Source organism: Coptis chinensis, chromosome 8 (assembly GCF_015680905.1).
Source record: "Coptis chinensis isolate HL-2020 chromosome 8, ASM1568090v1, whole genome shotgun sequence".
NCBI lineage: Eukaryota > Viridiplantae > Streptophyta > Magnoliopsida > Ranunculales > Ranunculaceae > Coptis > Coptis chinensis.
Genome location: NC_141463.1, coordinates 14,858,658 through 14,875,235, shown reverse-complemented (window position 1 = coordinate 14,875,235; position 16,578 = coordinate 14,858,658). Strand labels below are relative to the sequence as shown.

Here is a 16,578-nt window from a genome sequence, read left to right as displayed (position 1 = left end):
CTTTATTGAGTTTATCATGTCGAAATCAGAATCAGTGGATACCTCAGCCACCAGATTTGATGGATCGGAGTCCTCTACGCCCAGATCTAGCAGTCACACCGCTGACAGATCTGAATCCCCGGCTTTTGGCTCGGTTAGTCCTACCGCTGTACCCTCTACTTCAGGGAGGAAGGCTACTCTTCCTCCCCCACCCTCGTACTATCGTAGACCTAACTTAGATGCAGTTAAAGCTGCTTATGGAATTCCTGATGACATGGTCCTAGAGCACGTGTCTGGCACCCCCCATTGTCCACATTTGGTGAAACCGTGGCCCGGTTGTCTCGTCGCTACTGTAGGACAGATAACGGCCGACTTACATTTTCCCTTGACTCTGCTTGATGTCGAGGTATGCAATCATTTCAATATTCCGCCATGTCAAGGCATAGGTAAATTTTGGCGTGTCATGTATGCCGCTAACCACTACAATGAAACCCATACTCTTAAAATCCAACTCCGTGATATAATAGCTCATTATTATATAAAGAAGAGCACCAAATTTGGTAGTGTGGGGTATCAGTTCTTCTGTACTCTTCTGTGGAAGAAGTCTTTTGTCCTCCGCATCACAACTTATGACAAGGTGTGGCATTACTATCCCTTGTATGTGTCTGGAAGTTTTATCTCTGTGGACCTTCCTTCGGAAATTTCTCTAAGGCATCTCAGTTTCCTTAAAAGTGGTAAGTAAAACCTTTTGATCCACATTGCTTCTATTGAACCTTGTTTTTAACTTGTCCTTCATTTTGTGACCCAGGTTGGAGACCTGATTCGCGATCACAACTTTACTCCGGAATTTTCTCAAAGATCTTACAAGGCCTCCATGAATTGGGAAGTGCTTAGTACGAAGTTCTCGGCATTGATCCAGACAAAGCCAACCCTATTTTACTTGACCCTTCTCTTAAAGACATCGGTAAATACCAAGGCCCACTCTATCGCCTGCCGCCCCCCAAAGAAAGAAAGCCAAAATCTTCCCCTCTCCAAAAAAGAAAAAGCAAAGCCCACAAGTCTTTCAAATATACCACCAAGATTTACCATTCTCAAGCCATTCCTGAACGTGTCGCCGCTTCCCAGTCTCACACTACTCCAGCTAATCCCGCTCCTCCTTCGTATTCCTCAGTGGCAGACTGGGAAGACGATTTTTCCAACCCTAGCTCTCCTTCCCCTGCTGCTACCATGGATGTCAACAAACTCAGACTTTGGGATAGCGACTCAGATGGTGATGCACCCATCGAAGTTGCAGACAAGAGCCCACCAGCAAAAAAGGCCAAGACTGTGCCCTATGCCCTTTCTAAAACACGTGCTGATCCATCGCGGCCTTTGGCCCCAGTGCACCGCCCAGGTAAGGACCACATCCCGCTGGGCCCTGTTTCTTCTGGTCCAGTTGAAGTCTGGCATCCCCAGTTCAAGGCCAGAAACCGCGAAGTAAATACCCGCGATTCAGCCTTGGACAATCCCGCAGTAGCAGCGTCCTTGTTCTTCAGCTCTCATCTCCCCAGGGACCAAGCCTACGGTGAGTCTGGCTCGTTCGCCTCTCATAGAGCTTCCATCTACACTGGCTGGGAAAAGGTTTGTGGTCCATCCCTCTTCCCCTCCTTACTTCCTTTATAACTTTTGCTAACAAGTATTTTTCTCCAGCTGAGTCTGGATATTAGCTATGTGGTGCACGGATTGACCAATATCGTGGAGTCTCTGGATGTCGTGAAGCACGAGATACACGTTCTTGATGGTTGGAAAGCTAAGTATGTCAGGCTGGAAAAGGATAGGGACGATCTTCGAATTGTGGCCCTAAAGGCACAAAAGGAACTCCGGAGGGCTGAGGACAAGCACCGCGATTATATAGTGGGGGTAGCCTCCAAATTGGAGAGCCTTAAGGAGACGAAGAAACTCTCCTCGGAAGCCGTGGAGCGTTTCCGAATATTGGTTGCGATAAAGATTGCCTGCGAACTGAAGCAACAACTTGATGATCTTACTTCTGCCGGCCGTCTACTTCCATCTCCTCCTCCAGCCCCTGATGTTCCAGCCTTGGCACCCTCGTCGGTTGTTCCTGAGGTCGCTACATCTGAGCTGCCTCTATCCACTCCCAGTGCGGACACCTCCCCTATTGAGGTGGACGATGATCATACCACTGCTGTGGATGTGGCGGAGGTTCTCCCTTAAGAAAATGTGACCGAGGGGTAGCAGTACTCCTTGTAGCTTTCTTTCTTTGAAGTTCATACTCTTTGAATGTTTGTACTTTTGTGCTTGTAAGAATATATTTTAGCCTAGATTTATGGGTGTGCCCAGCAGGTCTTAATTAAGCTCGCTTTGCCCCTCAATTTTGCATTCCCAATCCCCGAATGCCATAATGTGAGATTACACAATCCTAATTTGCCCCCCCCCAGTTTTTTCGGACATCTCGTCCACGAAGGCTCATCCCCCCCCCGCTGTCTTTGTTTGCTGCGAAGTCCGATGGCGGCAGCTCAATTTGCCTCGAAGTTTGATTCGGACTGTATTCCATGAAGGGCTCATCCCCTCCGCTATCTTTGGGCGGCTGTGGAACTTGGAGGGGGCGGCTCAATTCGCCCCAAAGTTTGATTGGGACAACAAGTCCACGAAGGGATCATCCCCCATGCTGTCTTTAGGTCAGCTGTGAAGCCTGGTGGGGCAACTCAATTTGCCCCCAAGTTTGATTCGGACCCGTAGTCCACAAAGGGCTCATCTCATCCCCCCCGCTATCTTTGGTCAGCTGTGAAGCCTGGTGGGGTAGCTCAATTTGCCTTCAAGTTTGATTCGGATTTATAGTCCGCAAAGGGCTCATCCCCCTCACTGTCTTTGGTCAGCTGTGAAGCTTGGTAGGTAGCTCAATTTGCCCCCAAGTTTGATTCAGACTTGTTGTCCACGAAGGGCTCATCCCCTCTGCTATCTTTTCTCGGCTGTGAAGCCTGGTGGGGCAGCTCAATTTTCCCTCAAGTTTGATTCGAACTTGTAGTCCGTGAAGGGCTCATCCCCCCCGTTGTCTTTAGTCGGTTGTGAAGCCTAGTTGGACAGCTCAATTTGCCTTCAAGTTTGATTCGGACAAGAAGTCCGCTGAAGGATCATCCCCCACCCATCCTTTGGTCAGCTGTGAAGCTTGGTGGGGCAGCTCAATTTGCCTTCAAGTTATTTGGCTCATTTCCCTTCTCTTGACACAATTGAAAGAAGTGTAGTCTTTATTGCAGTGACACAACATTTAACACAAAATATCATTTCTCTGCTCACATAGCACTTATCTACAAGACTCTCTCAATTAGAAGACTAAACAAAGACGCTATCCATGGAATATTTTCAACATTCTAATGTTCCATGGTTTCTCTATCTGTTCCCCGTCTGAAGTCTGCAATGCGATACGTTCCAGAAGTACCCTTCTCCCTGACGACATCCCTCCCAGTTGGGACCCAATTTTCCATCATTTTCCTTCTTGGTGGCAGGGGTAACTCGTCGCAGCACGGAGTCACCCACCTTGAATGTACGCAGCTTCACTCGTTTATCATACTATCTCTGTAGCGTTCTATGGTACTCCTCCAACCTACTCTTATTTGAAGCGTGTAAGCATGCACTAGTGGGACGGTTGGATATGCAAGTATTAACGTTGGAAGCTATTAAAGCTGAGGTATATGCAAAATGGGGACTTTCAGGTAAGGTAAAGCTTACACCGATGGGAAAAGGCTTTGTTTTGTTTAAGATGGACAATGAAGCTGATTTCAATCGAGTTCAGTTGGGTGGTCCATGGAGTATTGTAGGTAAGCCCATTCGGTTTAAGCTCTGGACACCTAACTTTTGTACAAAGACATACAAGCACACTTCTGCTCCTGTATGGGTTAGATTCCCAGGTCTCCCTCTTGAGTATTGGCAAGTAGAAACGCTTATGGCAATGGGTAGAGGGTTGGGAGGACCCATTCGGGTGGACAAAAACTCTGTTAAAAGAGATAATTGTTTTTGTGCGAGTGTGTTGGTGGACATAGATCTCTCTGAACCGATTCCTGACAAAATTTTGAGTAGAAATGGTTGAGACTGGTTATGAGTTTTGGCAAGAAATTTGATTGGGGAAGATGCCAAAATTCTGCAACCACTGCAAAATAATTGGTCATATGATTAATGAATGCAGAAAAGTGACTGGCCATAATACAACCAATGACAAATTTGGCAAGGAAAAAGTAGTTGAACCTTCGCTTTCCAAGAGTCAGAGAAGGAGGTTAAGAAGGAGAGCTAGGGAAGCAGAAAATTCTCGAGATTCTCCAAGCCAGAAGCAGAACATGGAGATGATGTGCATACTTTGGAAGTTATACCAGTGCAAACTGAGGAAAATAGTCCAGGACATGCAGACCAATCTAGGGAACCTACTACCCAGTTTAGTAATGCAATAGTGCAGTTTGACCCTGACGAGTCGACCACAGTACAAGAGAGGGTGATGTTGGACTTGGCATTGACCAACTCTGTTCCTAATGCTATGATGGGTGTTGATGATTCTCTCACTATTAGGGAAGAAATGCTCTATGTTTTGGACCATAACAGGTTTTCTGCTCTTGAAGAGGAGTTAGAAAGTGTTCTTGACCCAAGTGAGATATCTGAGGAGGAAACTGAGCACTTTCAAGATGAGGTTATTTTGAATGTGAATTCTTTGCTATCTCTTCCTCCGTCTGGTGTTGTAACAAGGGCAAGTACAAGGAGTGGGCAAGCCAAGCCACTTCAAACTGTGAATGCGAACCCGTTGCTCTCCCCGCCTCTTACTGGTGTTGTAACAAGAGTAGGTACAAGGAGTGGACAAGGTGAAATTAGATAAAGTGCTATCCCCAATCAAAGGATAGCAAGTGGTGCTATCCCCAATCAAAGGATAGCATTACAACAGAAAGTGTTGCATGGAAGTTCATCTGAGCAACCAAGCAGTAGTAAAAGAAGGGGTAGGCCCAAGGGGGCAAAAAATAAATGGCATTAATGTCTACGCCAATCTGTGTGTGGAATGTGCGGTGCACTAATGAAGTTCAAAAAGCTAAAGAAATAAATAAAATGAGAATACAGAAGAAGTTGAGTTCGTTCTGCTTGCTAGAAACTAAAGTAAGGCAGGACAAGTGTGAACTCATGCGGAATATGTGTTGTCCTCAGTGGGAACATATGAATAACTACAGTTGAGATCCTTCAGGCAGAATCTGGATATGTTGGGACCCAGGTATACTGCAATTTGTCAAGATTATGGAATCCGACCAATATATTCATTGTAAGGTAACCCATATCCATTACAATGAAGTGTTCTTTCTTACAGTGGTATATGCTAGGAATGCTAAAGTTGAAAGATTGAAGTTATGGCAAGACATTTGAACTATCCAGAACTCTATTAATCTTCCTTGGAATATTGTTGGTGACTTTAATAATATTACCAAGGCAGAGTAGAGAATGGGTGGGGCACCTATGCACCCAAGAGAAGCTAGTGATTTTACTGATTGTCTAGTAGCTTGTGGTCTTTCTGACTTAGCTTTTAATGGTTTTTTCTTTACCTGGAGCAACAAGGTGGATGGACCTGGAAGGATTATGACCAAGATTGATAGGTGCATGGTTAATAGCCCATGGCTGACACGATTTCCGTCCTCTAAAGTGGAATTCCTTCCACATGGAATCTCTGACCATTCCCCTATTCTTATTGAGTGGAATGCACAGAGCATAAACACATCACCGTTTAGATTCAAAAACTACTGGGCGGAGCAACCGGAGTTTCATATTATTCTTGAAGAGGTGTGGAAGACTGAAATTTTCACCAATCCCATGTATGTTCTCATGCAGAAACTAAAGCTTCTGAATGAAAGATTAAAGCCTTGGGCCAGGAAGAATTTCTCTGATCTTCATGGCAGAGTTATAAAAGCTAGAGAGGAGCTATATGACATCCAGAAGCAGTTGCAGGACAACCCTTTCAATCCATGTCTGGGACAAAATGAAAAAGTTGCTCTTAACAAGTACCAAATGCTTGCTAGGGCGGAAGCCTCTGAAATTCAGACTAAGGAGGATAGTGAATGGATGATGGAAGGAGATAAATGCACAACCTTTTTCTTTAATCTATTAAAGGAAAAGAGAGCTAGAAGTGGTATTTAGAATCTTCAAGATGCACAAGGTGACACAGTCAAAGGGCAAGAGGTTTGCAATATGATTGTGGAGTTCTACAAAGGGATTCTTGGCACAAAGGGGGCAGAGATCTCTTGTCCAGCCTTCTTTCAAAATCTATCTGTCAAAGCCACTGTCAGAGATACCATTTCTTTGGACTCTGAAGTGACGGATGAAGAAATCAAACTAGCTCTTTTTTATATGGAGGACAATAAGGCTCCTGGCCCAGATGGATATACTTCGATTTTCTTTAAGAAATGTTGGGCTATTGTTGGACCAAATTTTGTCTCTGCTATTAAAAATGCCTTTAGATGTTGTAAACTCCCTAGAGGAGTCAATGCAACCTTTCTCTACCTTGTGCCTAAAGTTAATAACCCTACTAAGGTAGAAGACTTTAGACCTATTGCCTTATGCAACACCATATACAAGTGCATGTCTAAAGTTATCACTAATAGATTGAAATTGGTGATTAATGATTTAGTTTACTCTAACCAATTAGCTTTCATCCCTGGCAGGTCTATACAGGACAACATCTTACTGTCTCATGAGCTTTTGCGAGGATATGAGTGAAAACATGGTACTCCGAGATGTTCTATCAAAGTTGATATAAGGAAAGCCTATGATATGGTTAGCTAGGACACTGTATAAATCATGCTGAATACTTTCAAGTTCCCCCCTGCTATATGTAATTGGATCCAGATGTGTGTATCCTCTCCCTCCTATTCAGTTATGATCAATGGCTCTACAGAAGGTTTCTTTCCTGGTGCCTGAGGATTGAGACAAGGAGACCCTATGTCTCCATATTTATTTGTTTTGGTCATGGAAATCCTCAGTTGTATCCTTCTAAGGAGCATCAATGAGAAGAGAATCCAATTTCATCCGAGATGCAGAAGAGTGAGACTCTCACATTTGGCCTTCACTGACGATGTTCTTCTCTTTTGTAAGGGGGATAGTAACTCTATCTTGGCAGTTAAAGAGGGTCTAGTAGAATTTGGAAGGGCGACATGCCTTAGTATTAATACTCACAAAACTACCATTCTCGATTTGGCTTCTAAATCATCAAGATGCTTTATCTCTTGCTTCTCTGTTAGGAGTCGAGTTGGTAAAACCCCCGGTTAGGTACTTGGGACTCCCTCTGATCTCAGGGAGGTTGGGTATAAGAGAATGTCAACCACTTATTGAAAGAGTTACTCAAAAGGTCACTAACCGAAAGCCCGACAACTATCTCATGCCGGTAAAGCAATGTTGATCAAGTCAAGATTTTCTTATCTTTCCACGCCGGGCGAACGCGTTTATCCTGCCTAAAATGATTCTGGAACAAGTGGAGAGAACCTGTACTCGGTTCTTATGGTCTACTAATAGTTCACAGAAAGCTTTTCACCATGCGAGTTGGTGTACTATGAGTAAACCAAAAAAGGAAGGAGGTCTTGGGTTCTTAAGGCTGCATAGATGGAATCGAGGAGCCTACTATGGCAAGGTCTACAAGGTGGTTGTCAAGGAAGACACTGTATGGGTAGATTAGACTTGGCAGCAACACATAAAACAACAATTCTTCTGGACTATGAATACCCCGAAGGATTGCTCTTGGACTTGGCGAAACATTCTAAATGCAAGAAAGGATGCTATGAAGCTTATCAAGTATACAATTGCTGATGGGGACGACAACACCCTTCTTTGGCACGATATTTGGTGTGGCACTTCACCTCTCTTATTTAATGTTGAAGTTGTGTCAGCATGGCAACTCCCTCTAAATGCCAAGGTTAGCTGCTTGTTAGATAATGGGCAATGGAACAACCTAGTGCTACAGATGCCAAATTCAGCTTTGAAGAAAGAAATACTCTCCACCTGTGTCCAAAGGCATCTCCCTCAGGACATAATTGTGTGGACTCCCCACCAGAGTGGAAACTACACCTCTTGTAGTGCCTATACTGCTCTTAGTCCAGAAAGGGATGAAGTGCGATGGTCTAGTTTTGTGTGGGGAAAGTGGGTATTGCCTAGGCATTCCTTCACATCTTGGGTAACCGTTTTCCAACAACATACCTACCCAAGATCGCCCGTGCATGCATAAGAAAATGTTAACTTATTCAGTGTGTTGTCTCTGTAACAATAGTAGAGAACACTCTAAGCATCTGTTCTTCGAGTGTGCTTACTCCCAGCAGGTCATCTCCAAAATCAAACAACTTCTTGGCATCGTGATGGATTCGAGATCTGCTAATCGAGAATAGTCCTCTATTTTTAGGCTTTGTAAAGGACATGAAATTGGGGAAGTTTATAAAGTCTACATATGTGCTGCAGTAGATGCGATATGGAAAGAGAGAAATGGCCGGAGGTTTCAAGGTTCTTCCAAGACAGCTTCAGTCCTCTTTAACAAACTGGTAAGGGACCTCAATAATTATCTTGTTGTTCTGAAGCCTACTCTAAAAGACGTGCCTGTGTCAAGAGACGTGAATGACAGACTTGGGCTTAACATGCAGTTCCAACTCAAAGGTCTTAACAGATGTTCTTGGGACCCTCCCTTAGAGAATTAAGTTAAACTTAATCCTGATGGTAGCTTGAGCAGTCGTGGTACAGGGCATGGTGGAACGATCAGAGACAGATTTGGTCGGGTTGTTGCAGCTTACACAGGAAGTGGAGGAATGCTATCGGTGCTTTTCCAAGAACTTTTGGCAATTGAAGTCGGGTTAAAAAGATGTCTAAATGAGGGACTATTGAAAGTAGAAGTTGATTTAGACTCATTAAGAGCAGTTAACGTGATTAATAAGAAGGAAAAGCCTCCTTGGTACTGCCTGGACATAGTCATGGCTATCCAACTTTTGTGCCCTCTTTTTGAGTTCATTTCCTTTCGACATGCAGTCAATCAGAGAAACTAACCGAGCAGTAGACTTTTTAGCTTCTATTAGTCAGGCCTTTTATGTAAATTTTGCTTCCTTTATACCACCCCTTGATGAGACCCTCAACAACATTGTTGAAGAGGATGCACAAGGGATAGTTTATGTAAGAATTTCTTAAGTAATACAATAGGTGAGGGCCTGCCAAACCCTAGCTTAACTTTTTTTTTTTAAAAAAAATCAGGTATTAATTCATCCCTTTACAAATGGTATAATACAATGGTATACATGCATGTAGGGAAGAAAAATGCAATTATGTTAGTTGAATATGAACGAGTGGTGAGATTATGATGCATGTACGGACCAAATTACTTGAATGCTATGTTAGTAGAAAAAATACATACATGGTTTATTTAGGATATATTGCTTCAGAATTTTCTACGTGCAAATGTCATCCTAGATCTTTCATCATAAGCCATCCAATCTAAAGCAAACCAAGTTTTCGAAAATAAATCATTTTTTTTTTTTGAAATTCATTTTGAAAACCATGGAAAACAAAACAATTTTTTTTCACAGAATAAGAAATACCACAGATGATTGAATAATAAGTGAGGGCGGGGGAATGAGTTACCGACAAGAAGATGAGCATGAGGACGACCACTGGATAGAAGTACGATCAAACTTGGCACCTATGAATTAGATGATATTCTTTTCTCTTTGATTGTTTGACCTTCACAAAGCACTAAATGACGCCCAAAACTTTCTTCCAAAACAGACAGAGCAAAAATCATAGGACCAATCTTCTGGAGACAATTTCCTCATACATAGCAAATCACTAGTAGTAAATCCTCCAATGCCTTCCATTTTTTTTTTTCATTTTTTTTTTTTGCCTCGAGTACTTCTCAACTAGGAGATATAGTAGACTTAGAGATCAAGAGCAGACTTTCATAGGACTATAATGTAGGCTTAGGTGATGGGCTCAAAAAGAAGGGATAGGATAAAAAAAAAATATTTTTTGAGTAGAACTTGTCATATAAAGGGATGAGTAATTGGAATGATGGTAGTGAGATGATGATACGGATTCCAAATCTTAAATGAAACTGCCCCTTGTTTAGGTCTTCCATTTTGGACCGGTGTTCATTATTTTGTGCAACTTTAAGCATTTTGAGTTCTGACGGGGGTTTTTTTACCCCTTGCACTAGGATTTTCTTCAATATCTTCTTGGGATAAATAACATGGGGGTGATTGTTTCGTGATCAAAGATGGATGGAATGATGCCCCTGGACCATGACAAGTTCTATAAGAGTGGGTATGGGTAATCTATGGGTAAGCTAAGGATTTATTAGGCTTCCTAAAAGATATGGGCTTATATTGTGGGAAACAAAAGAATATGCTAAGGCTCAAATGGGCTTCAATCGGGAACATATGATATTAGATGGGCTTATGAGACTAAAATTAAAATGATCAAAGATGGCCTATTCCATCGTCTCTCTAAGATTTCCACTATACTCTTCGTCTTAAAATAAACAAAGTTGGGTAAAAAGTAGTACCTTTTTAATTGGTCGGCATTGGTAGGATTTTCCATGTAGAATCTTCATAATGAATGGACATTCACTATTGGGTTTGAACTTTCTGGTTCATTGATTCCACTCTAGTCTAGATCTGCTTGCTTAGCTTTACTTGCAACAATCTGTCTCCATTGGTATCTAAGTCCCAGTAGAAAATCAATGCCCTCCTTCATATCTCGACTCTCAAGAATGTTGGTCATAGATGAACTCCTCTTAGCATTCCGCTCTTTGATGTAGTCAGATTCGAGTCAACTGACTTCTTTGATAGGTAGCTCTCATGTCTTCGATGGAGGCTAATGATGCAATATGGAATTTTCCCTCTCCACGGTAGGGTAGCTAGTTGGTTGATTGGCTAAGTGGCCGTTGATTGATGGAATGCAGAATATTCCCCTTCTTCAGTTGGGTAGTTGATCAAATGATGTTGTGGAGTTTTGCCCTCTCCACAAGTGTAAATGCATAATGTTGAATGCTAATGTTGATGTTGGTGATCTTAGACATTTGAAAAATCTTCTCAAACATAACCGCTAAACTTTCTTCCTCCTCAATTTCTTCTTCTCGGTGAGTGATTCTCTCATCTACGAACAATGAAAATCATGTACCACCTTAAGACAATAGATTGTCATAGATATGATCAACACTTCTATGGATTCCTTTAGTAATTTGATCAGGGTTCAACGCTCAGAGGGGATCAAGGTTATACCAATCTGCACATAATATGGTTCATCTGTGGTGCCAAGGTTGATGGTCTTTGTCTCCACAATGACTAGCGTCTGTCAATCCTCAGATTGCTCATGAGAAAGAATGGACTCAGCAGCTTCATTATCCATTCGTCATCATTGTCGGGGGAGAGGAGATCATAATAACCTGCACAAGTCATTCAATCATCCTGCACTAAGACAAGTGGGTAAATCATATATGTGGGATTTTGGAACCCCCTTTTGGTTGTATTTTTGAAAATTTTTAATTTTTTTGGGTTTTTGAAATATCAGGATTTTTTTGGATTTTGGAAATATTTGAATTTTTTTGGATTTTTGAAATATTTGATTTTTTTTGAATTTTTGAAATATAACTTTTTTTTTTAAAAGGAAATTAACTAACAAAAGGAGTTTTTCACGCCCTTTTGAGCCCTATCGGATTCATCCTGTGGCTCTACCGGAGCAATATGGGGATTGGATCAATAATGACTTGTGTTCCCCAATCATCATAGTCTCCATCAATGAATGGATCCTCATCAGAATCTAAGGTCTCTAAAAACCTTTCTCAAATCTCATATTACGTCTGGGAGTCAGAAAGTGGCATGTTCTCAACATCCACTGGAACTGGGTCAACAATAGATTCCATATTCAACAGATCATCCAAATCAAGTATGGTCTGAGGGTCCAATTGGACATGATAAGGTGTGACAGTCTTCTCTCCTGGGTCAAATCCTAACCCTATGGAACTAGCTAAAATAAAAGATGGAGTATAGTCTATACCTGACAAGGAGGATGTCGATCCAACCTCATTTATCTAACTAAACTATCTAGCCTCATGATCCAACCTAAGTTGGCGATATCCTGAATAGGAATTAATATATGGCTCAGAAATAGTAACTTCTGAGTTTGGATCTGGGTCATCATCTTCGCTCCATAACATGTTGGAATCAATAATAGCATCACTCTCTCCCCCCTAGATCGCAGAGCCAATCCAACAATTCATCATGGCACTAGAATTGATAAACAATTCTCGACAAATCCTTCCACAACCTCCTCAAGATAGCCTAGCCCTTTTCGATCCTCTTGACTAGGAATCTAGGTTTCTAAGATGCCGTTTTAGGTTTTTCCCCTATCCAAGTCCGGAAAATAGTTCTACTCACAAGATCCGCATCTTGGGATTTCCATTGCAAAAACAGGGTTTCTTCCCTCTAAACTCCACAATCCCTAATGGTTCCTCGGTGTAGTTACACTTTCCTTCAATCATTGGTATTACCTTATGCTCTTCGAAGAATCCGGATCATCCGAATCACTAGTGATGCGGATAATCTTCCCTTGCCATAAGAACTTAAGGGGAAGTGTAGGAAATTTTCCATGGTCCGCCCAAAAGGAAATTGTAATTAGCCTCGATGTCCATAGCCAAGAATGTGACTTTGAACGTTACCTATTTGGACGCCGGTTGAACTCGCCAAGGACTTCTATTCTCTGATTATCAAACCCATGAACTGCTCTGGCTGTATCCTTAGTGAAAGTGAAGTTTTCCGGCATGATTCCAATGGCATTCACAGAATTAACCGGGCAAATATTCAAACCGGATCCATTGTCAATCAGTACAAATGACACCTTATGGTTGTTGCAATGCACCGTAATAGTCAATGCTTTCGTGTGAGTTATTCCATCTGCGGTCAAATCATCATTAGAAAATGTTATTGCATTTGTCTTCCTGAGGGAAGCGATTGTACGTGCCAAATCGTTCGGCTGGATGGAAGCTAGAACGTGAGCCTAGTTCAAGGCTTGAATAACTGCTTGCCTATGTTGGGGTGATGCCATGAGTAAACCCCATATGGAAATGTTGGACTTGGTTTTCTGCAATTGTTGGATTACTTCATTACCATCTTGCTTCTCTGGTTCAGTAGCCGTGGGCGGGTCAGGCTGTTGGGCCAAAACCCGATCTTTCTGTAAGTGTGGTGGCTTGTATATCTTTCCTCTTCTTGTCAAACCATTAGTCTCAACACATTCCTCTGCCAAACTAGGTTCTAATTGCGAATCACGGGTCCTTGAGGTTCTGACCCAACTTGAAATGCCGCGGATTGAGATTTATTCAAAGGATCTACCTATTTCGTAATGGGCCTCTGCATCATAAAGGATTCCAGTTGCTCTCTAGTCAACTTGAACGGCTTTTGAATTTGTGGAGTGTGTAGAAAGGGTGGCCACCACCTCATTTAATTGGATACCTCTAGACTTTGTTTGCCCCATGCATTCTCTAACTACATCATGAAGATTGACTGGCCTTGTGGTGCTAACACTAGACTCTTGCTTGATAAGAGTAATAAAAGAAGTTGGATCTTTAGTCTTGACCGACTCTAATGTGTGAACTACCCCATTATGGTATGGCAATGGATTTGTTGTCACATTCGGAGTGCCAATATGTGAAACATCAATTCTTCCCGAATTAATCAAATCCTGGATCATATGTTTAAGAGCACCACACTTCTCTGTAGGATGTCCTAGAGATTGATGAAAATCACAGTGTTTTGAAGTATCATACCAGTACGGAATCGGATTTGGAGGAGGCCTAGGTTGTAATAGTGTAACTAGGCCTTGTTGGATCAAAGCCTTGAGAATGACCGACAGCCGGGATACGTAGCTAGCTCGCGAACTGCCTCTGAGGCTTGGGGGACCCTATATTTTGATATCCTTATTGTCTTGGAGGATATACAATTTGATTGGAAGAAGGGTTGTTTGCCACCTCCGACTGAATTTGCGTATGTGGCTGAGGTTGAACTTGTGTAGCAACCACATTGGCTTCTTTGTTGTTCACCGTTACAGTGGGAGGCCTTTTCTTTTGCGGGTTAGATCCTATAGATATTGAGTTGATGGGAGAAATATTGCCAGATGATAACCTATCTTCAATTTGTGATCTAGCGGCAACTAAGGCTTGATATGTCGGATGATAACTAGCATTTAGCTTGGTCGCATACTCTTGGTTCAAACTCTACATAACCATCCTAATTTGCTCCTGCTCCGTGGGCCTATCAATGATTTGGGCCGCTTTTGTCCTCCATCTTGTAATATACTCAGTAAAGCTTTCATTCAGACCTTGCTTCAAAGCTTCAAGTTACCTTCGGCCCATTTGGATATCAGTGTTGTAAGAGAAGTGAGCTCTGGCATTTTACCGCCAGCCAAGTCTTGATTTTTATGTTTCAAGATTCATCCACCAAGTAAGGGCTACACCCTTAAGACTCCTCTAGAATAGTTGAACCATTAGTTCTGGCCCGATTCCCATCGGTTGTAGATAACTTGCATACATACGAATGTGGGCCTTTGGACAACCGTTTCCCTCATATTGCTCCATCTTTGGAAATTCGAATCCATATGGTACTCTGATTTGTGGATATGGAAATAGATTATCAAGGTCCAAGTCTTCACCTTTCATCTTGGTCATTGCTTCTTTCAATTTCTTAATCTCCTCCATTACAGGGTCAACCTGTGGTTGGATTGGGTTTTGCACTTGGTATTGGGGGTTCGTGTAGAATAGTGGTTGTGGAGTTTGTGGAAAATAGGTTAGGGTTGGTAACATGAATGGGTTGGACATCATGGTTGTAGTTGGAATTTTGTTTGGGCTTTGAAAAGTTTGATGAGTGGATGGTTGAGGCATGTAGGTTGGGTTATCCTGAGGAAAAAATTGGGACGGAGTATGGGTTGGCATAGAACATGCAATTGGGTTGATCTATGTGTAGCATACAGAGTGGGTGATAAGAGCCAAAAACTGTATGCTACCAAATGGTTTTTGGCTCTTATTTAACACTGATCAATAGTTTAACACTAGTCATATGCGAGTAATAAATAAGAGTTAATGCTGATTACGTGTTTTTATGTATTTCAGGCAGTAAAGTCAATTATGTGCAGAAATGTGCCACTTTGGTGAGATAAAGGAGCAAGGGTTGGTTACTAAGAAGTTCTATGATAAAGGTCAAGATTCAAGGAGACAAAGCCTTTGTAAAGCCCGTTAAAAGCTGAAAAGTCAACACGTAAACAAAAAAGACAAGTCCATTTAACTTCCGGGACCATATCTTTGGACTCAGACCTCGGAATCGGGCCTACCTTATGTCAAAATGACCGGCTCGGAAAGAGATTTCAAATGGTCCAAGCCTTAGCCCAATCAGAGGAGCAGAAGTGGACGAAAAATCTGTTGAAGCCAAATCCAGCTGGAGATCCCTTTTTGGACTGAAAGAATTGGGTTTTGGGCCCAATTTTTTGGCCCAAAACATGGCTCCAAGCCCATACACGATTTTTGGATCTGAAGCATATAAAAACAAAAGCTTAGCTCTTTGTTAAGGGTAGATAGTTAGACCTAGATTAGAAATTAGATTAGTTAGCCTCCATTAATTAGTTTTAGAACTTAGTTTTAGAATTTCAATTAGTTAATTAATTAGTTTTTTCATATCTTGTTTTAGATCTAGTTTCATGTTTAATTAATTACTTTAGAACAAAGTAGATTATTAATTTAAATTCATTTTGAATCATTGTTCTTATTGTTCTATTATATTTGTAAAGTTAATTTCTTATTCAAATCATTACTCTCACCATTGTTCTTTGTATTTGTTCAATTGAATTTGTTTAAGTCTTGAGAGTTAAGAGTGGAACGATTCCGTACTTGTTATATTGCATGAATATATAAGTGAGAGTAGGAAATAAATAGTTGATACTGTAAGAATAAGATTAGAGTAATCTAATTTAGTTTTTACGGGTTATCAGTGGGAAATGAGGTTGGTAGAATGGTAGTGTTAGGACTAACCATGGGGGGTAGTGCGATACCTGGTTGTTGTGGTTGACCTAGACTTGGAGTTATTACAAACTTTGACATCATCTTGAGAAACATCTTTTCCATCGCCTTCTCCATCAATTCCTCTTGACTAGTAGGGGTTGACGATTCACCAGAATTACTTGTATGTGGACTTCGGATGTTCGCTGATAAAATTTGTCCCTCAGATGGAGGTGCTAGTGGAGAACTTCCTTGTGGCACATACATCTGTGATGAAGAAATAGGTGGCAGTGATAACTCTTGAGAAGAACCGTCAGGTAGATTTTCCATTTGAATCAGCGAGTTAATGGTTACACAAGATAACCTTAACCCTGGTCTTCTATTCCAACTAGCTTCTGGATAAGCCTTCTTCTTTCCTATCTTAACTGAAACACCTAAAAGAAAATGTAAGTCTGACTCTCTAGGGATCTCCCCAGCAAAGTCGCCAAAAAACCTGCACGCACAAAAATGTGTACCTAGGTCTATGCAATTGATTTTAGAGTCGCCACTAACTTTATTAAGGAAAGGTTGAGTAAAACCTATGTGAA

The 16,578-nt window shown here is 41.8% G+C and overlaps 1 protein-coding gene across 1 annotated transcript; it reads left to right on the top strand.

Annotated features, from left to right (window-relative positions):
* The first annotated feature begins 5,439 nt into the window (after positions 1-5,439).
* Positions 5,440-6,129, top strand: LOC147480146 (uncharacterized). Its single transcript, XM_086578570.1, has one exon. The coding sequence runs from the start codon at positions 5,440-5,442 to the stop codon at positions 6,127-6,129; it is 690 nt and encodes a 229-aa protein (XP_086434696.1).
* Positions 6,130-16,578: the final 10,449 nt, after the last annotated feature.

What these genes read in the sequence shown, in the direction of transcription:
- LOC147480146 (XM_086578570.1), top strand. Translation starts at nt 5,440, where the DNA reads ATGGGTGGGGCACCTATGCACCCAAGAGAAGCTAGTGATTTTACTGAT.